This window comes from Podarcis tiliguerta (assembly GCF_965153285.1).
Source record: "Podarcis tiliguerta genome assembly, chromosome: 7".
NCBI classification, from domain to species: Eukaryota; Metazoa; Chordata; class Lepidosauria; order Squamata; family Lacertidae; genus Podarcis; species Podarcis tiliguerta.
This window is the reverse complement of record NC_139540.1, coordinates 84,550,923-84,572,012: the sequence shown is the minus strand read 5'-3', so window position 1 is coordinate 84,572,012 and position 21,090 is coordinate 84,550,923. Positions and strand designations below refer to the sequence as shown.

The 21,090-nt window shown below is 43.4% G+C and overlaps 1 protein-coding gene across 10 annotated transcripts in view; it reads left to right on the top strand.

The window, feature by feature from the left end:
• The window catches only part of LOC310681116 (protocadherin alpha-C2-like), a 186,463-nt gene extending 172,786 nt beyond the window's left edge, over positions 1–13,677 (top strand). For 7 of the 10 annotated variants that reach the window (XM_083448610.1, XM_083448608.1, XM_083448605.1 and 4 more), the window contains exon 4: positions 11,379–13,677. In XM_083448610.1, coding sequence (XP_083304736.1) covers positions 11,379–11,689 — 311 coding nt within the window. In that variant the 3' untranslated portion in view covers positions 11,690–13,677. The remainder of the gene's footprint in view (positions 1–11,378) is intronic. The other 3 variants (XM_083448612.1, XM_083448613.1, XM_083448611.1) reach the window with 1 other exon arrangement.
• Positions 13,678–21,090: the final 7,413 nt, after the last annotated feature.

Below are 21,090 nucleotides of genomic sequence, written 5' to 3'. Positions count from 1 at the left end.
AATATCAGGCCTAATGAGCACAGCATCTCATCTCTGGTGGGTCTTGTCCCATGGATCAGTTGCCAAGACTGAAATTTCCTGCCTCCCCACAGCCATCTAAAGCCCCTTCTCTCCAGGGCTTTTCCCAGGCAAGCAGAGACTTCGCCTGTGTGTAGCCAACCTCTCCTATGCCCTTTTCATGCCTCTTCTGGTTCTGGGAAACCAGAAGGTTGGAGAGGAGCCTGTGCCAGCAGGATGATGGGGAACAGCTGTGATTCATCTCTGCCTCTTGGCCCCTCTCCTCCCCTACTTAAGCTTCTGCCTCTGATTCTGGACTTCTCTCTGCCACAGACTCTCCAAGCTCACTAAGCCCTGTTACCACTTCTTCCCAGTGTTTTCCCTCTTCTCCCTCTGACCACTCACCATTGTCCCACCACCACTCCCCAGGCTCTGAGCCTTCTTGCCTTGGTGGTTCCCCAGCTGGTTTCTCCCACCATTACTCTGCATCCAACTAGTCCATGACATCTGAGCAGCATGCTAGTGCACATTGATGAATCACTTGCATTGCACTGTGCCTTGCCTGGGAGCAGGAAACAATGAACCTTGGCTTAGCGTGGAGTCTGAGCCAGTGCTCAGGGTCTGTTTCTCTCCAAACAAACCACAAGAGGAATTCATTTACTGCCCATGCTTTTCTTGGGAGAAACACACCACAAGTGCTGGTTCAGAGGTCACACTAAACCAGGGACTCAGCTATATAGCTGGAAATAAAACATGTTAAGTGTGTTGTAAAGTTCATTATAGAAATGTGCAATGGTGATGGTGAGCTACGGCAAATTCAATATATTTTTCAAAACTTTTTTTTAAAAAAGCATTTTCACAGCATTTTTTATATATGTCTAGATTTCACCCAGGGCTTGTCATTTATTGCTCCTTGCTCCATGCAGGGCAGAAGAGGGGGGGGGGGTATGAGAAGCAGCAATTCAGCAGCAGCACCGTAAGTTTATTTTAATTTTTTTTATTACCCTCAATAATAGCCAAATTATAACAATAACAATTAATTCCCAAATTATACAAAGTGCCAATCAACTTCCAATTAATACATTTTAGTTAAAGTGGCTCCCCGCATGGTGGTTTGGGTGCATTTCCGATCTTATATCACTGTGTTCCATAATCTTAAATAATTTCAGTTATAATAATAATCCCTTAGAGAACAGCTACATAATCAATGATTTCCATTTGTGATGTTAGAATATATAAATTTATAAAGCTTCAAGTGAGGAACTCAAGCCATTATCTTTATTCTTCCCTGTGTGTGAAAACTGTTGTATCCATGGAGATTCCTTCTGTCCATATTAGGTGTTGTCTCTGTTGTTTTCTCCCATTGTGGCTTGGGGCAGAACTGAATCTTGAAGTTTCTCAGAGGTCTTTTCTCTTTGTCCCTCGCTTTGATGTCTTGGAACAGGCGACAGTCTGCTAGAAACCATGGCGGATCTTCACCATTTTTCTCTCAGCCTAGGAAAAGCTGGGCAGTTTTTGAACGTGCTGAAGATTTAATACTCCTTTCCAACACCCAGAATCTCTGCAGCGTTCTTATCACAGCCCCCAAATTCTTTTCCTACCAGCAAGAGATTTATGGCCCAATTAAACTTTATCTTAGATTACATTTCATCAGTAGCACACACAAATCTCAGTTTCTTTTTCCTTGTTTTTAAACAGAGGTGAGGGGTATTATTCCTTCTTTCCAACGCAGTCATACTTGAGCTTCCCCTGCTCCTCCTTTCTTCATTTCAGATCACACACAGTTTCCATTCTTTGCTTGTTAATATCAATATTACTCCAACGTCCCTTCCTCACTTGTAAATATCTATTTATCTTATATTCTGGAGAGGGCTGCCGAATCATAAATATATAAAAGAAGCTTTATATATAAATATATATAAACCATAGGCTTCCCAACCGACTCTCACTCCGAAAAAAATCTTATCTCAATTCAAACCTTTGATCCGTGTAGCTGGTATATTTGGCAGTATGTTTTTGCAACCCTTTCCCATCATGCGCCAGTTCTTTAAATCCAATTAAAGATCCAATTATACGGAGAACCTCTGCCTCTTAATGGTGGCCTAAGAGGGTTTTCACCAGGTGAAGTGCTTTTGCACTCAACACCTCTGTGCTTCCCACATTCCATGCCAGAGCAAGAGCCAGGTACCCAGATGAACTGCGAGAGAAGACCATTCCCCCCATACCTGGGGGCAATTGCAAGGATGATTTCCCCTCTGTCATCCTTGTTTTTTGTTTGCCAATGATCCCCTGCTGTTGTGGGGTCTGTCTCCATTAAGGCTGGCAGGACCAGAAGCCCCAAGCCAGAATTTTATGCTACCATGGTGAAGGGGCTGTTATTGTCAGATCCTTGGTAGGCTGAAAAACCTCTTTTATACCAAAGTCTGGAGGACAGAAACATGGCCTTTTGGAGAGGGAGTATCTTTTAAAGGCTATCCCACTGGCTGTGCCACGGAATAGTGCCTGTGGTTTCTCCTGTTGCAGGATCAAAGGTTAGGAACATAGGAAGCTGACTTATATAGATAGAGTCAAATGACTGGTCCATCTAGTTCAGTATTTCCTACTTAGGAGTGGTATCTCCTTTCTATGGTTCCAGACCCAAGGCTTTTTTCCAAGCCTTGCAGAGATAACAGGGAATGAACTGAGGAACTTTTGCATGCAAAGCATGTACTCTACCATGGAGCAAGTGCAGGTGACAACTGGGCTGGGCAAAGAGTTCCATTGTTTAGCTATGTTAAAGGTAAAGGGACCCCTGACCATTAGGTCCAGTCGTGAGTGATTCTGGGGTTGTGGCGCTCATCTCGCTTTACTGGCCGAGGGAGCTGGCATACAGCTTCCGGGTCATGTGGCCTGCATGACTAACCGCTTCTGGCGAACCAGAGCAGTGCACGGAAATGCCGGTTACCTTCCCACCGGAGCAGTACCTATTTATCTACTTGCACTTTGATGTGCTTTCGCTTAGTGGTTTAATGAATTATGATTAAGTGACAAGTGGGGTGCCGCAGGGTTGAATGGTCATCTGTCATGGATGCTTTAGTTGAGATTCCTGCATTTCAGGGGGTTACACTAGAGGATCCTTGGGATCCCTTCCAATTCTATGATTCTATAATTCTATAATACATTGGAACTTCGTGTTACGGACAGGATCCGTTCCGGAGGCCTGTCCGTAACATGGAACTGGCGCAGGCCGAAGCGCCGCGTCTGCGCATGCATGCGGCACGATTTAGTGCTTCTGTGCATGCATGAAGCACAATTTAGCACTTCTGTGCATGCGCGAGTGGCAAAACCCAGAAGTAACCCGTTCTGGTACTTCCGGGTTGCCGTGGGATGCAACACGAAAACACGTAACCTGAAGCAGACGCAACATGAGGTGTGACTGTATGGCATTGAAATAGTCAAATTCTTACTTACCTTATTGCACTGATTATATAACAGGTTTTGCCATAGTCTGTTAGTCTGTTGCAACCTATAATGTTTTGGCAATTTAAAGACTAACTATTTCATTATGGCATAAACATTGTCAGTTTCATGAAGTGTTATCTTCTGTTTTAGCTATATAATATGGATTGGAGTGTGCATAGGGATTTATAAGCACTAAGGTCAGAGTGAAATGCAATGCAGAAAGTACAGAGAAAGTGAGAATTACTTAACATTGACAAATTTACAAAACAGTTGTTGATACCACAGACTTCCTGGCACTGGTAGGACAATTAATACAAGTAGTATGATAAGAATTGTTGCCCAATTCAGTCAACAGTTGAGAGCATGAAACTCAAGATGAACAGTCATTCAGCAGCTGCACCTCTCAGTTTAGGCTGCAATAGTAGAACATGTTTATTTGGGAATAAACCCCATTGAATGCTAAAGACTTCTGAAGAGGCATGTATAGGTGTGTACAGCCAATGCATTAAAAATGAAGCATCACTTGCGAGCAGCACAGGAGAAATTGTGTTTCACATCTCTATCAAGTGAATAACATAAATGAAGCTTTGCCTTTTTTGTGTTTGTTAGATCGCTGCTTAACATTATGAGTTGGCTTATTCTGAGAGACAGTAGTTAACAAGGTAGAATGTGGATTTTCACCCTCTATATCTTCTTTTGCTGGCAATTCTAATATTGTTATTTTCCTTGGCTACTATAACAACAAAATATTGCATGGATATTTTAATCCAAAATAGGTTTAGGGAAAATCAGTGCATTCAGAATATTTGGAGGCAGAATATTTTCCTCCCTCCCTTCCTCTCTTGCATACACAGTTTTCTCTCAGCAAGCAAATAGTGTTTGCTCTCCGTGAGCTGTTCCAGAATTAGTCTGCAGAATGTAGGACTCCTCTGTAGCAGGAAATATTCATCATGCCAGCCAGAGGGAAAAGCAGCAGCCTGCTTAGCACAAACAAAAAGGAAAGCAGAGAAATGGGGCGCTCTCTGCAATTCCCTGCCAGCTTGCATCCCACTCTGTGTTCTAAAGAATTTCATCACTAAATAGTAAAGTTAATTTACACTGACCCTTAGGATAAATGATTGAGCCTGTCCTAAATTTAGAGAGGGTATTTATTCATAGTGTGGATTACATTTAATGCACATGACTTCCCCCAAAAAATCATAGGAATGATAGTTTATTAAGGATGAAGGGGACTATAGTTCTGTGAGAGATAAACTATAGTTCCCAGGATTCTTTAGGTGAGGTTCTGTGCTTTAAATGTATGGTGTGCATGCAGCCTTAAAAAAAAAGTGCAAGCAGCAAGATTTCCTTTTAGATGTAATGGCAGTAGTTTGGGTTAAGGCTTTTATCTGAATGACCTTTCAGATGCACTAGATGTCAAAATCCTTAAAGAGGAAGAGAGGATTGATGAATGAAAAGAGGTGGGGCTGCATATTGTCTGGGCAGAACATGCCACACAAATGCAAATGTCTCTTGTCAGGAAAGCGAGGTTTGCATGCAGTCAGTACTGATTCTCCTTGCAGGGGGTTGTGTGTGCGTGCGTGCGGGGGGGGGGGTTGCATTTGAAAAGGGGAGCCTGTTCATGAGAAAGATTTATTAAAAGAAAGCATCGGAGGGACATGAGACAGAGCCAAAGCATGGTGCTTACAATATAGCTTTCATTATGTAGAGTGAGCCCCACCTGTTCCTGTGAAATGACAGATTGTGGCTTTAGGGCTGTGTGGAGAATATGAGAGCATGCATAAAAAGGAAGAAAGAAAATACTCTCTTTGGTGTTGCTGCCAGAACACTGAGTTGCTGATTGAATTGCACTGCGCTGTGCTCAGTGAGCAGCCATCTTGCCTGCCGGAGACATCTCAATTCTAGCCTGTTTTTACCTGCCACTCTGTATTGTCAGCATTGTTCTACTTCTCCTTCATTTAAAATGGATTACAAGCAAAACTCGTCTTCTCCAGCTGGATAGTTTTACAGATTTTGTGCTTTGGAGAAGAGACTCCTATAACCAGGACAAAATTCATGCATGCAGGAAAAAACCCCCCACATAATTCTGTGCTAAGGAAATTAGAGGGAGGAATTCCTGGGGGTCCTTTTTCGACACTCACCCCCACTGACATGAAAGGGAGGCAGCACAAGCTCAGATCCTGCTCCAAAATCATAAGAAACAGTCTTGGGCTCCAAACTAATACTGAAATGTGCATGTTTTATGAATCTGGACATTTAAAAATAATATTTTGCTTTTTTAATACAACCCAGATTAAGAGTCTATGTGAATTATGTGTTCTTGTCTCTTGCAATCAAAGTTTGCACATCTATATAAAGATGACATGCACCACCCACAGCTTTTACACTAATTGCTATGCAAATTAATTCACTACGTGAAAGTTTGCTGTGGCCTTCCCCACCGAGAGAGGAGTATGTGGAGGACTCTCACAGCACACGTAAAGTCCGCCTGCACCCCAATGTGCCTCCACACCCCAACACTGTGCTCCATGTTTCACAACACACCACCAGGCAGCCTGAGAGCTTTCAGCTGAACCATGCAGGGACCCTCCAGTCGTTTTCCTTGCCAGGCTGATGCCAGAAATATGAGAGAGTTAGACGGGTTGGTTTGCCTGGCGCTTGGATAGGTAGCTGTTGCCCACTGAGAGGCAAGCATGGAGGGGGACGAAGAATGTTTGGGGGCTGTGAGCTCCTCTGCTCTAATAATTCTTGCTGATCACTGACCACAACGCGCACTTTCCACAACCTCCACACTTTTTGATGTGTGCAGTGGGCCGGTATAAGTGATAAGGGACATCTGAATAAGGCAGTGGTGTCCAAACTTTTTTCAAAGAGGGCCAGATTTGATGAAGTGAAGGGCCATGAGGGCCGACCAAAGTTTTTTTAGGATTGAAGTTGTTGAGCTTTTTTTATGATTTTACCCCAGGATATAACCTGCCACAGGGACTGGATTAAACTGACCGGCGGTCCTCATTAGGCCCCCGAAATGGACTTTGGACATGCCTGGCATAAGGGATGGAAAGCACAGCAGAGGGACGGGCATGTTGTCAGGCAGATATATAAACTCTATTGCGTGGACAGGCGGAGTCCCCCCAACCCCAGGCAACCCCCGAGTGAAATAATGACTCAAGACAACGTGCTATGGGATTAGAATTGGCCACAACTTTATTAAGTTTCAGATGTAGGGAGACCTTGGCTCAGGCATTGGGCATTTATCAGGGTTATCCAGAATGTGTGGGGATTGGGCTGGCTCTGGAGAACATATGTTCAAGCAGAGAGCCCGCCCCCTGTTTCACCGCCATCACAGGGGAGAGCAATGACAACCTCTCGGCATATGGCCAATGCCTCCCCTCAAGGCCCTTTAATGGGGAACCCTGGGATCACCGCCACAAGGGGGGTGTGGGTCACCGTTTCACCCCCCCCCCCCGCAATTTAGGAAGATAGACTAAAGGATTCTGCCCAAGGCCTGAAACCGCCAAGGTTGTGACGTTTTGCTACGGGAAAGGCAAAACCTGCCAATGCAGGAAAATTCCTTTCCGGCCCTTCAACAACAACCATGATGTAGCAGCGCCCGCGTACATGTGGAGAAGAGGTTAACCTGCAAAAGAAGGCTTAACTGAGGGAGGGCAGGGTGGGAGAAGCTCTGGGGCCAACTGACGCTTCGCAGGGTCACCTTCTGTTGTGTGGGCAGGGCTGTCCCTCCCCCTACCTGGCCGTTCCCCTGGCAACGCCTCCCCAGGCAGGATTGGGCGATTGGCTGAGGTAGGCAGAGACCTCCAGGTATCCAGCCTGGGGAGGGTGAAGCCAGCCCATACTACCGGGATCTGCAATGGGATCTAGGGGGCTGCGCGCAACCACGCAAAAGGCGCCCTCCATTTGATGTGGGGAGCGGTTACTGCTGAATATTGAAGCCTTTTACATCTTTATGCGCCCCCTCGCCCAGTTTGTCCGGAGTTTTGGGCTGGGTTGCCATCCGTATGCTGATGACACCCAACTCTATCTGTTGATGGATGGCCATCCTGACTCGGCCCCAGACATACTGACCAGATGTTTGGAAGCTGTGGCTGGATGGTTACGTGGGAGCCGGTTGAAGCTAAATCCTTCGAAGACAGAGGTCCTGTGGCTGGGACGGGACGATATGGGATTGGGGGGGCAACTCCCATCTCTTGCGGGGGCGCAATTAGTGCCAGCACCGTCCGTTAAGAGTTTGGGTGTAATCTTCGACACCTCCCTTTCCATGGAGGCGCAAATTGCAGCTACAACAAAGGCAGCATTTTTCCATCTCCGCCAAGCTAAGCAGTTGGCTCCTTACCTCTCTCGCCCTGACCTAGCCACTGTGATCCACGCGACGGTCAGCTCCAGACTGGATTATTGTAACTCGCTCTACGTGGGGCTGCCCTTGAGACTGACCCAGAAACTCCAGCGGGTGCAGAATGCTGCAGTGAGACTCCTTACGGGGTCTTCGCTGCGAGATCACATTCACCCGGTGCTATACCAGCTGCACTGGCTCCCGGTGGAGTACAGGATCAGGTTTAAGGTGCTGGTTTTAACCTTTAAAGCCCTATACGGCCTAGGACCCTCGTACCTACGGGACCGCCTCTCCTGGTATGCCCCACAGAGAAACTTACGGTCTTCAAATAAAAACATCTTGAAGGTCCCAGGCCACAGAGAAGTTAGGCTGGCCTCAACTAGAGCCAGGGCTTTTTCGGCTGTGGCTCCGATCTGGTGGAACACTCTGTCACAAGAGACCAGGGCCCTGCGGGACTTGAGATCTTTCCGCAGGGCCTGCAAGACAGAACTGTTCCACCAGGCTTTTGGCCAGGGCACAGCCTGACTCCCTCCATCGGCAATCTTCGCAGAGCTCTGGCCCAATGGTTGCCAGTGGCTTGAATTAATTAATTTTATAATGAATGATTTTAGAGTGTTGTTTGTACTGTTTTGTTGTTGTTAGCCGCCCTGAGCCCGGCTTCAGCTGGGGAGGGCGGGATATAAATAAAATTTATTATTATTATTATTATTATTATTATTATTATTATTATTATTATTATTAACTGCCCAGATTAGAATTCTGAATACACCACATGGAGCCTTTCTAAATGTGGGGATTCCTCCCCATTCATTTCAATACAAGGAGGCTCCTGTCGCTTTCTAAAAAGGAATACTCTCAAAGTTCTCCTGAAAGGGCTGGTTCAGCTTTTTAAATTTAAAAAGATTATTAAAAGTACAAGGATGTTAATTATTGCAAATTATTTTCCTGCAAAATATTCAAGTAATGTCACAGTGATTATAGGAGAACGATTACCTGGTTTTTCAGGTACCTCGGGTTAAGAACTTAATTCATTCCGGAGGCCCGTTCTTAACCTGAAACTGTTCTTAACCTGAAGCACCACTTTAGCTAATGCGGCCTCCTGCTGCCATCGCGCCGCCGGAGCACGATTTCTGTTCTCATCCTGAAGCAAAGTTCTTAACCTGAAGCACTATTTCTGGGTTAGCGGAGTCTGTAACCTGAAGCGTCTGGAACCTGAGGTACCAGTGTACTTCATCCTTAAGATGAGAAAAACCACACCATGTTGGGCATCTGTTAAGTTACATGGACATTGTTAGAAAAATGAGGTACCACCCTGTTCTGAGATATGGTTAAGGATATGATGAAAGCTACAGGTTAGAAAGTTCTGTTCAAATCCGTTTTTCTCCCCATGGGTGTAGCCAAGGGAGGACAGGAAGGGGCAGCTGCTCCCCCTAAATCAATACAAATCAGTACAAATATGGGGCTCTGCGCCCCCCAACAAAAGCCTGCCCCCCTAATATGAGGCCTGGCTATGTCCTCGCCCATGTTTCTCCCTCTTAAATCCTGGAAGGAAAACAGGAAACAAGGATAGAATCAATGCCTTGTATACAGATATACCAGAAGATGGTTATAGAATGGACTTTGGTCTACAAGTAAAAGATATTTACTTCCGAATTCTTCTTTATATTCAGATTGCTGTTGTGTCACATAGAAAAGCTGTCCTCTCCACCCAGTGGGTGCTGGTGGCAGAGAGCCAATTGTGCAGAGAAACAATTGCAAAGTATTTCTCCTGAGTTTTATTCATTGTTGCATACAGTGGCGAACACTAAGGATGAGTGCTAGTGACTGATGGTTCCCCTCTTTTGTCTCTTGCCCTCTGGTATCCCATTCCAACCTCACCCTTTCCCATTCAGACACGAAAACAGAAAAGCTATGTATATAGGTCAGGGTTGTTGGGACTAATTGCAGAGGTTATGGACAAATATATGTTTAATATTCAGAACACAAGTTTCCATTTTGTATAACAGGAGGGAGTATTGAATCATGATTTGTATTAGGCACACAAAGTTCAGCTGTGTAATTTATTATTCCAAGGCAGTGAGGGGAATAATGGAAGTGAGAAGGACACACAATCTCCACTCAGAAAAGATTTAATTAAGCTAAAACAAAGACTGAAGATATATGGCAGGGTCTTGTGCATTGAAGTCGTTTCTGGAATACTGGAATCACAAAAAGCAAGCCTTAATAGTCAGATGCTGGACATTACAAAAGAATGCCATAGAAAACCAAAACACTAGATGATGCAGTTTAAAGGCATCAAAAGAAAGATAATTCATTGGTTAAGATGGGCAGATTAAATTTTATAAAATAGAAACTCTGGAATAATATTATTTTTAAATATTAGGAATATGTGAATTGCTGTTTCAGACACTTATTTACACTAGCCATGAAAGTTTTAATCTGGCAGATTTTTTTAAAAATGACTTGCACCAGATTCCAGGAAAAAAATTGTGCTTTACAGTTTCCTAGTTGGACACAGTGATCTGAGCAAATTCATTTCCTTGCAGCCTATGCAGAATAACCAACCCACCCATTAGTTAAAGTATCCATGCATGTTTACTCAGAAGTAAGTCACACTTCTGTTCAGTGGGACTTATTCACTAGTTAACACATTTAGGACTCAATCCTTAGGGTCAAAATAGACCATACATGAAATGGGGTGAGGGCATTTAATAAGCTTATTTTTTATGATTGGCGGGTTATGTCAATAGTAGCCATGGGGAGAGGGAGTGTGAGCAGGATCAGGCTTGTTTTAATTTGCATTCAATATGAAATTCAGTGGATACCTATGAGTCCTGCTAATACATGATTTGTATGCAATATTCCAGTTGTGAAGATGTCGTATGATAAGAATAGGTCCTCAAACATTTGTAGCTATTTAATACACTGAAATATTGTCACCCCCAAATTATATTGAACTTGCAATGCATCCCTTGTAATGACTTGGGATTTCAATGCCCTGTGGTTTTCTTTTTCCAGTGTTTTGAAAGAGCACTAAGCAACATAATATATTTATTTAAATTAAATAGAGAAGACAGACCCCATTTGCAGAGAAGTATGTATGCTGTTACCCAGTTCACTTATAATTCTAATACAAAACTATGGCTTAGGATGAACACACGAGCATGCGGGCTCCCAGAAAGGAGCTCAGGGCCATTTTATTCCTTCTCTGGTCCTGCTAAGCCATGATTTGCCTTGGTGTGTTATCCCAACCCAGGCTTGTGATTTGGCTCCTTCAGACAAACCATGAACTGTAAAGCAAAACTGTGGTTACAGCTTGTGGTTTGTCCAGAGCAAGGCAAACCATGAGCCTGAGTTTGGATGATGTATTAAGCCAAACCATGGCGTATCACTCAGCCACAGATCAGAGGAAGAGCAAAGTGGTCCCAACGTCCCCTCCAGGATCTCACATTTGTGCAAAACCATGGTTTGCCTTAGCTTTACCTGTGAGCCAGGTCTTTGAGAAAATCCCAGTTGCATGGTACCTATCTGCAGAACTTTAATTGCAATACTAAGGGTTTGCTGTTCACTTTTATCCCCCCCCCCCCCACAGAACCAGAGGCTGGCGAGGTGTCCCCTCCAGTGGGAGCTGGCGTGAACAGCAACAGTTGGACCTTTAAATATGGACCTGGCAACTCCAAGCAGCCTGGTCCCGGTGAGTTGCCAGACAAATTCATTATCCCAGGATCTCCTGCAATCATCTCCATCCGCCAGGATCCGCCAAACAGCCAAACTGACAAAAGTGACTTCATAACCTTTGGCAAGAAGGAGGAGAGCAAGAAAAAGAAGAAAAAGAAGAAGGGGAACAAAGCTCAGGAGAAAAAAGAAAAGGGCAACAGCACCACTGACAACAGTGACCAGTGAGGGGTTTATACTGAACAATCTACTTAGCCAATTTTTGTAATCTTGGAAGATCTCTCTCTCCTATGTAGCAACTCCCAACTTCTTCCTACTGTTAGCCAATTTCCTGTATGTGCAAGACTTCAGAAATCCACAGGGAATTCACAATGTCTGTCTAGATTGCTTAACAGTTTTGTCTTGAAAGCTTTATTAAGCCTGGTGTTAACTCTTTTTCTCCACTCTGGCTTGTTTTCAGAATCTAAAAAGCAGACACAAGTTTCTTTTCTCCTACGCTGAAAAGGAGACTCTTCACAATACAGCCAGTGCGAGGTTGGACTCTTTGCATTGTGGTTCCTGTGATCCTGTCCTGATGATACTTATGGGGGGGGTGGGGGTGGGAGGGGGACTTAAGCTTTTTTGGTATTGTGTGCACCCTGTACCTGATTGGAAACTTTTGTGTGCTGATTATCAGCTAGGTGATGCAAGATCAGATTAATACGACACAAGAAGCGTTCCAAAACACAAACAAGTGAAGTTCCTTGTGAAATTAATGTGCAATGCTGTGCGGCCTGGGGAACTATCTTAAAATTTGCAATTAGATTTTTCATAATCTACAAGAGCTAGTGTGTAGTATGCTGGAGCTTTTATATATTTTATATACACACTCCAGCAAAAAAAAGGAAGACTCACTCAGATAACTCTATACCATGAAGTATATCTTCTTCCAAGCCATTGGCCGTATTGCCACAATAAGGCCTTTTGTTCTCCTAGCAAGGATGTCCCTCAGGGAACGTCTACACAGCAACGGCCCACACTCCTGGCTCACTGCTCCCCCGATAAACAGGGAGCATGGGGAACCCCCCCTCTCTCAAAACAACATCAACAAACAAACAAACCACCAAACGAACTGAAGAGGAACCTTGAGGAGTGGAGATTCCTTTGTTCACATTTTGTATCCAGCTGTGTAGACAGAACTGGTCCTGCTACCCAGGCCTTGGCATGCATGAACCGCAGGGAGTTGGGTGTCCTTCCGGGGAACATCCAATGCCTTTTGAAACCACTGTGCAGACGTGTCCTCGGAGTTTAACAAGGGAAGGGAAGGCTGACATCTCAGGAATGTAACTGACTGTGATGTTTCCTTTATGTCCTTGTTTCCACTCTATTTAACATTCTTTTGCACATAATGTCTCTGAAAAGGTCAGAGTATTTCCATAACACATATGCAAAAGTAAGGACAAAAAAAGAAAATCTTATCTATGCTGTTTGTGATTTGATATCTCTATTTATAAAGGGTAAGTAGCTGTAAATGAGGAAGAAATAGGATTCCTTTAACCCAGACTGAAGTAAATTTACAGCCATTAGAAAATATAATTGCTGCTATTGAAGTGCTTTAGAAAAATTTGCCTGAAACATCTGTATTATATCTGCCAATCACAGCTTTATTCTGTCAGGTCACTGGTTTTGGGGGGAGACTGCCTCTTGCATGCATTAAGAAATACAAGATATTCTCTTTCTCTTTTTGCATTACTTATTCTGCACTTTGAATACACGACATTTGTAAACGATTTTTTGTCAGAGGAAGCTGAAGCAGACCCTTTTCTCACACTAAGCAGATCGACTCACCTGCTGGCTCTGTGCGGTGTCTTGGTGTTATTACCTCCCTCATGACTTCCTTGGGCTATAGTTTAATTTCTCTCTGAGTTTATGATTTCCAACCCTACAACTATCACTCATTATGTAAAATTCAAGTACTGTATGTATGCTCTATGCTCTTATAAGTATCCTGAAATATTTATTCTGTGCTTGTGTATGTGAATGTCAATGAAACTATTACCTAGCGTGGACATTAAGCTTTACTGTTGAATGTAAATCCATTATTATTATTATTATTAATTATTATTTTGTACGTTTGTGAACAAGTGAAGTAGTGTTAATATTTTTAAGCACTGTTAGTTACCGGTTTTTGTGTATGAATTGAAACACAAGTAAAATATCTTTCTTAAATCAAGAAATTAGTAAATCGCAGGATATTATTTCAGAAGTGGGGTGAGGGTGGTCATGAAGTAAAGAACTTTTGCCTCCTGACAGATAAATGCACAAGTGATACATTGACTGGAATCTCTAGTGGTCTCAATCCATTGTGTGCTTTAAATAGCATATGGTGTGTGAAGGAGTGATATAAAATGATATAATCATGTTTTTCTCCACAGAATAAAGCTGGGACCTAAAGCTTACATTCCAAATGTCCCTATATATCAAGGATGGTCCCTGATTTTAATTCATTTCCCTAGTAAATCCTTTCATCTATTTTACTCTGATTTGCCTTGTGAGGAGATCTGAGGAAGGGGAAATGCCTTTTCAAAAACTGGGTTAGAGTTGCTATTACTGAGGCCTCTGCTCTCTGGAGAAGTTGTGTCTGCAATCTTTTACATACTTCAATGAGAACAGTCAGAAAGAAAGAAAGAAAGAAAGAAAGAAAGAAAGAAAGAAAGAATTTGCTGAATGTGTTGCATCTAATCAATAATCACTAAAATCAGATCCACTGCAGAATTATAGCATCCTATAATTCTAACCAGATCCATAATAAGATTAAACATTTAATTTTTGTAAAAGGAACATCTATTAGCAGAAAAGTGTGTGGAGACAGCGGTCTTTGAATAGTGTGTTGTTATATTCATATATGAAATGTTGGAGGGTGTATCTAAAGAATATGGGAGAGGCTTTGACACAGCCAGTCCTCTGTTACCCAAAAAGTTGCTTTTGAAAATCAGAGGAATCTCCCACATGACCTCTTACTAAGTATGAGGAGCTGCAGTTAAAAGAGAAAATGTTAATGTTCTTAAGGAAGTTTCGTGATACATGTTCATGGAGGATCCAGCTCAGAGTGTCTTGTGAACATCAACTCTGTGATACAAGAGTTCTTAAAAGTTTAATACTCTATATTTGATCAAATGAGACGTCTTTGAATGGATTCAGGATTTATATTATTTTAAGTTTGCTGACAGTTCATTTAGTTCAAAAAGTTGCTGTTTGTAAGAAGTGTTACAGTTTTGATCAGTCAAGTTAATTTGTAATAATCCTTTTGAAGCCACTGGTACTGCTGAATATAGGAGGTTGAAAACAGCAGCCTGCCACCTTTACTTTTTAGTACGTTTTTGTAAAGAAGCTCAATTGGACATACTTCCAATGTTTAGAATGGGAAAAAAATAATTTGAAAATAAATAAACAAACCACAATCTATGTTGTAATGCATGGTTGTCATGCTATTGCAATATTACGAAACCCTGATTCATATTTGGGGCAGATTAGGCAACTACAAAAGCATTCTGCTGATTTTTAGAAATGTGATTACAGTGGTACCTCGGGTTAAGAACTTAATTTGTTCCGGAGGTCTGTACTTAACCTGAAACTGTTCTTAACCTGAAGCACCACTTTAGCTAATGGGGCCTCCTGTTGCTGCCGTGCCGCCAGAGCACTATTTCTGTTCTCATCCTGAAGCAAAGTTCTTAACCCGAGGTACTATTTTTGGGTTAGCAGAGTCTGTAACTTGAAGTGTATGTAACCCGAGGTACCACTGTACTTAAATTCATTTTTACAGACCTGATACTTGAGAACCAAGGGTCAAATTAATAGTCAAATCATTTTCACTGAACGATATGTCTTCCAAATAACTTAATCAAAGCCTTTTTATATATACCTTCTTGTTTTAATATTATTATAAATATCTCTTCACTTACTGCCCCATGTGTTGAAAGATTATGGTGTGCTTTGTAATAGTTTTTAAGAAGGTAACACAAACAAGGAAAGAATCAGATTACTATCATGCCTGACTGATTTCAGTGCAAGTATGATCCGAAATCTTGCTGGTGCTAACACTACTGCAGTTATCAAATATGTACTCTGCATATGGACCTATCCTTTGGGAAGTCTACATTGAGAAATATGAACCCTAAGAATGGCAACAGATGAAACACATTCCACCACTTTTCCCTCCCGCCCGCCCAACATGAAAAGATAATTGAGGAAATAACTAAATATTAAGATGTAAGTGAAATAATTTTCTACACTCTGAAAACCCATTGCCAAAGGATGTGGATAAGATTATGAATATGGCTGAAGTTCAAAGAGCAACTGGGTGGATTCCAGGCCCAGCCTGGCAATATTATTCACCTCATGATCCTACATTAGAGACTGGGAGCCTGTGGCCTTCAGATGTTTTTGGACTACAAGACCCATCATCCCTGGCCTTTGCCTATGCTGGCTGGGGCTGGTGGGAATTGGACTCCAGCAATATTTGGAAGGTCACAGCTTCCCAACTGCTGCTCTAAACCCAATATTTTTTAGAGGTGGGATAAGATGGTTTGATCTGCTCCTTTGCTCATGTGGTCCACAACACAAAGTCTGCAAAGAGTCACACCATCTGGTTTTATTGTTCTTATATTTACTTACAAAGCTCTTTGGAAAATGGATCCATTTCCACAAGTCACTAAGAAAGCATTAATCTTTCAAACTGAAGGCAGCAAAACTGTTCGTATAGATTGTTTTCTTAATGGACCACTGGGCCGAACAGCCCCATTCATTGTTTGCTATTCTGCCAAATATAAGTCTGATTTCAGCAACAGCACTCACACAAGCTTTGTCTTACAAAGAAAAGAAAAGTACTACTTGATAACTGAACACACTCTATGATGGGCGAGAAACCTGCAGTAAAGACAGCACATTATATACAGTGCTGTATTCACGAATGTCTTTCTACAGATTGATTTGCACAAAAGTTACACAAAATAAATCAATATGGAAGCAGCTGCAGCTATCATTTTACGGGAGTATTTCACAAAGTCACATGGCTTCCTAATTCGATTACTAATAATGACGTAGTTCGCTATGTATTGACTGACATGCAACTGACCAGGAACTTCATGTCAAAATAATGAATGCTACAAGATCTCTGCAAGGTTGCCACCAGTTTATAGTTTTTATAGACTTTCCATAAAATCATTTGAGGTTAACTGGTAGAAGCCCTATTATGGGACGATTCTGGTTGTTCTGGAACTTTGAAGGCTAACAAGTATATTATGGTTTAAACGTTCTTGGACCTGAGACTACTTCATCAGCTGTATAAAGCATGTGGGAAGAGAGAGAGAGAGAGAGAGAGAGAGAGAGAGAGAGAGAGCATTCACAATCAGACATAAAATGTCATAAAATGCAAGCAGAAGAGCAGGCCCCTGACATTTTTATGCAGAGCTCAGATGTGTACATGGTAAGAACAATGACCCTTCAATACAGCCTTCTTGCCTCTGCTATGCTAATTCTGCACTAATCTTTCACTACAAGTGTCAAATTTATAAAGTAGAAGAGGAAGACAGTTACCACCAATTCTTAACAGAGTTTTGGCACAATCCACCATCACCCAAATGCCACAGAGCAGTGTGTAGAGCTGCCTCACAGGAATCCATTAATCCCTCCCCTCCTTGACGCCAAGCCACGATTGTGCTGCCCCCTCTCAGACATGCAGCACTCGCAGCTACACGCAAGTTATTCATTTTCATTCACAGGCAGCCTTTTCACACATGGCCCCCACAAGCTCATTGCCCCCTGGATCATGCATGAATTTCTCCAAGGGAAAAGAAGAGCAGAGCTACACACACAGGGCAATTTAGAATTTCTGTATAATGTTGTTGTATGCTTCCTTCAATGGGATGCAAGTGGTGCTGTGGTCTAAACCACTGAGCCTAGGACTTGCCAATCAGAAGGTTGGCAGTTCGAATCCCCGCGACAGGATGAGCTCCCATTGTTCGGTCCCTGCTCCTGCCAACCTAGCAGTTCAAAAGCACGCCAGTGCAAGTAGATAAATAGGTACCGCTCCGGTGGGAAGGTAAACGGCGTTTCTGTGCACTGCTCTGGTTCGCCAGAAATGTCTTAGTCATGCTGGCCACATGACCCAGAAGCTGTCTGCGGACAAATGCCAGCTCCCTCGGCCTATAGAGCGAGATGAGCGCCGCAACCCCAGAGTCGTCCGCGATTGGACTTAACGGTCAGGGGTCCCTTTACCTTTACCTTTATGCTTCCTTCATAGTTGTAAGGTGACCAGGGTGGTGTGTGTGTCTTTCTTCTCATTAAACATATCTCCAGCTCTCCACAGCCTCCCTGGCTGCCTTGGCTTCCTGTCATGAAAAAGCCCCTTGCGGGGGACTTGCTTCATGACATTTTCCCTTGAACAGTGTGAAGCTGAGGGTGGTAGCACTTTCTGAAATCAGTACATCCACTGATTTTATTTTTAAGAGAAGTGCTTCTTTTTTACCATGAAAATGCTTTTTGCATTGATTTCCTTAAAAGTTAGGATTTCACTTAAAAATGAGTAGCTCATGGTTGACAGGCTCTCTGCCTTCTTACACTTGAAGAAAAACTCAGTCCAAGATGCTAAGGGCTTTTTAGGGTGCATCGGGTGAGTCATAAGCCCTGCACCCTTCCATGAGAATTTCACTGAAAATTTCTCTTTCCTTTGATAAATTTTAAGTGATGAATGAAAAAACTGCAGGATAAATTTTTGATACAGTAGAACTACTGAATGTGATGGAATAGCTCTGCACATTATTCTGTTGCTGTGGAAAGTGCAAAACTGCACCCAAATATTGTTTGGCATTAGTTCCTAGTAAAGGTTCTTAGGACTGCAGCCTTTGGCACAGGCTATCTGTTACCTCGAGTGCTGACTGCTGTCGCCTCTGTGATTCCTCCCACGATGCTCTGGTATGTCTCACCCCAATGTTGTTAGGTCAGCCTGCATGTCCCTTGCTGCCCCATCAATCTGTGCTATAATGTCTGGAGTGCAAAGAATAAAACTGTTGGAGTTACTGCAAGACACAACCAACACTCTCATAATCTCCTGGTTTGATGTATGAATTTGGTCAGCTCATCATACTCAATAGTATTATGTATGAATCAAGTGTTCTTTTTCCTAGAAACCCTTCTCTGTCTCAGAACATTACATGACATTCAGCACATGTGTGGTCATCATTCATGGGACCAGGGAGCCAAAGCCAGCGTACTCATGTTGAAACTATGTGAGCAGACCACCTGACCAAGCAGCCTTTTGTTTGGTGAGTATCTTTTCTAACTGGGTCAATTATATTGATTACATCTTGGAAAGTTTTATGTAGCTGTTATCTGGTGCAGGCTGGGCCATTAGGGCCCTACCTGCCCCCTCTAGACTCCCCTAAACCCAGTTCCCTCTCTGTTCCTTACATTCATATCCAACACAATACCTTACATTAAGAGATACTCTGGAGTTGTTTCTGTCAATCTGCTGGGCCAGCCAACCATCTCTGGACAGTACAGCCAAAAACAATCATCTCAGTGTCCCACCCCTGGCTGCAGGGGTGAAAGAAATTACATTTCAATAGATGTGGCTTGGAAAGGGCCTCCATTTTTTACTTCCCTTGGAATAAACTGCAGCCAACCAGGAGTCCCTCAGAAATGCACTGAAAGGTCCGCAGCGTCAGGGCAGGTCCACGAAGAGCCTCCCCACCCAATCAGATGCATGCATTGGCAAGCTCTCCTCTGAGTTTGTGTTGTTATTCCCTGGCCTTTGTGAGCAGCAGGCTAAAGCAGAAGGAAGCAGGATTCTTTCTGTGACGGTCTCTGAAGCAGGAGCACCGAAATATCTGTGCGAGTTCGCTTGGTTGTTCATATGGGCAGCAGTGTGAGATGGGAGGGTGTAAGTGGTTGACCTGAAAGGCCTTTATTGAGGTGGGAAGCGGGAAAAGAGCTGTGCAATGGGCAGCTGGGGGGGGGGGGGGGCTTATATTGTTAACCCTGATGGGTCTTTGCTGATCATTGTGGATGAACCTTGCTGCACCCCTGGCCATGCAGAGAACTTCCCTCCTTCACTTTAAACCTGCAAACTTTAAAAAAATATTCGCTTTTTGCAAAAGCAAGAGAAATTGCTTGTTTTTAATTTGAGCCTCTTTTTTAGAGAGAGAGAAAGAGAGAGAGAGAGAATGGCTTTGAATTAGAATAGCTGCTAGACACTGAAGAGAAACAACTCTTAATTTAAACTGACAGGTGCTGGATATTCAAAGGCCAGGTATAACTCTGGGGATCCACTCCTCCTTGAGGCACGCAGAGGTTAAAGGCATCTCCATGACACGAGTGGTTTACAGTGACTGAATATTGCTGATGCTTGCAGCACCAAAGTGCACTTCCCTCAAATGGTTTCCCAAGTCCGTCTGCGACCTCCTGGTCTCTAATCTAACACACATTCACAGCAAACTCTTTTGTTGCACCTTACAGGGTCCACAGCAACAGAGCAGCGTGTGGTGAAGCTGTTGCACGCTCCATTCAGGCAAGGCTTGCTGAAAAGGATGAAGACTGTTCTGCAATGCTCTTGGGGATTGCTCCCATTGCAAGGATTCTGTACTCAACCTCAGCTTTTATGCATTGGCAACGTTGCTTTGTTGAGAGCTCAGTGGGCTGTCAAGTGTGGGTCAAACTAAACACAAGGTTCTTCATGTCTTTAGTCCTGACATACAATATTTTTAAAAATAAACAGCCGACACTGGGGAGAAGAGTGGAATTGTGGGAAGAGGGGGATTTAACCCATTGCCTTCCTTGCTGGGGTCCCAATCAGAATCAGCCCCTCGGTTGCTATTTGCAGTGCAATATAAACCCCCATTGGCACCATGGTTGGATGTGTGGGTGGTGGGGACCCTGGAGGGAGGGAAGGGGAGAGGAAATGGTGGAATGGGGGAGGAACAAAAACTAGACTGGGTTATGGAAGGAGGAGAGGAGAAAAGCCCTTTGCAAGCAATCAGTTCAGCTCTCTGGCAAGAGTCAGCTGTTCTCCAGGAAACCACTGTGCTGGTAGAAAGAGGAGAGTGAACGGGGCCCACACCAGACCCTGAGGGGAGGGGTCCCTGCGGATGGTGCCCCCACCCTCCCAAGACACTGAAAAGAATACAGCAAAGGCGCCCGCCTAATGCCAATGGGCAGGGAGTTCCAGAGTGCAAGAGCTGCCACTTTACAAGTGCAGAATGAACATTATGCGGCACTTGTAAAAGTGCCAGTTCCACAAATCGAAGTCCTTGAGTGGGCATGTTTCTTTTTTTATTATTAACATTGAAGTGGGCACCTTTCAATGAGGTGTCCCAAGGCCCTCCCATTCATACAGCCCATTCACCCACTGGCCAGAGGGACAAGGTTGCTGCGGCCCTCAAGCATTGTTCCAGTGTTTGTGTGTATGTGCGATGTGAACCTCCCCTACTCACATTGTTTTGTATAAATGATCATAACATTAAAAGGGAAAAAGAGGAAAGATTTATTTCCTTTAGTTATTCCATGAATTTATAAGCTTCCCTTTGGTAAGAGGGAGATTTCTCTCTGGTTGTAACACAGAACAACCTTTCACCAGTGTTAAAATGAAAACAAGC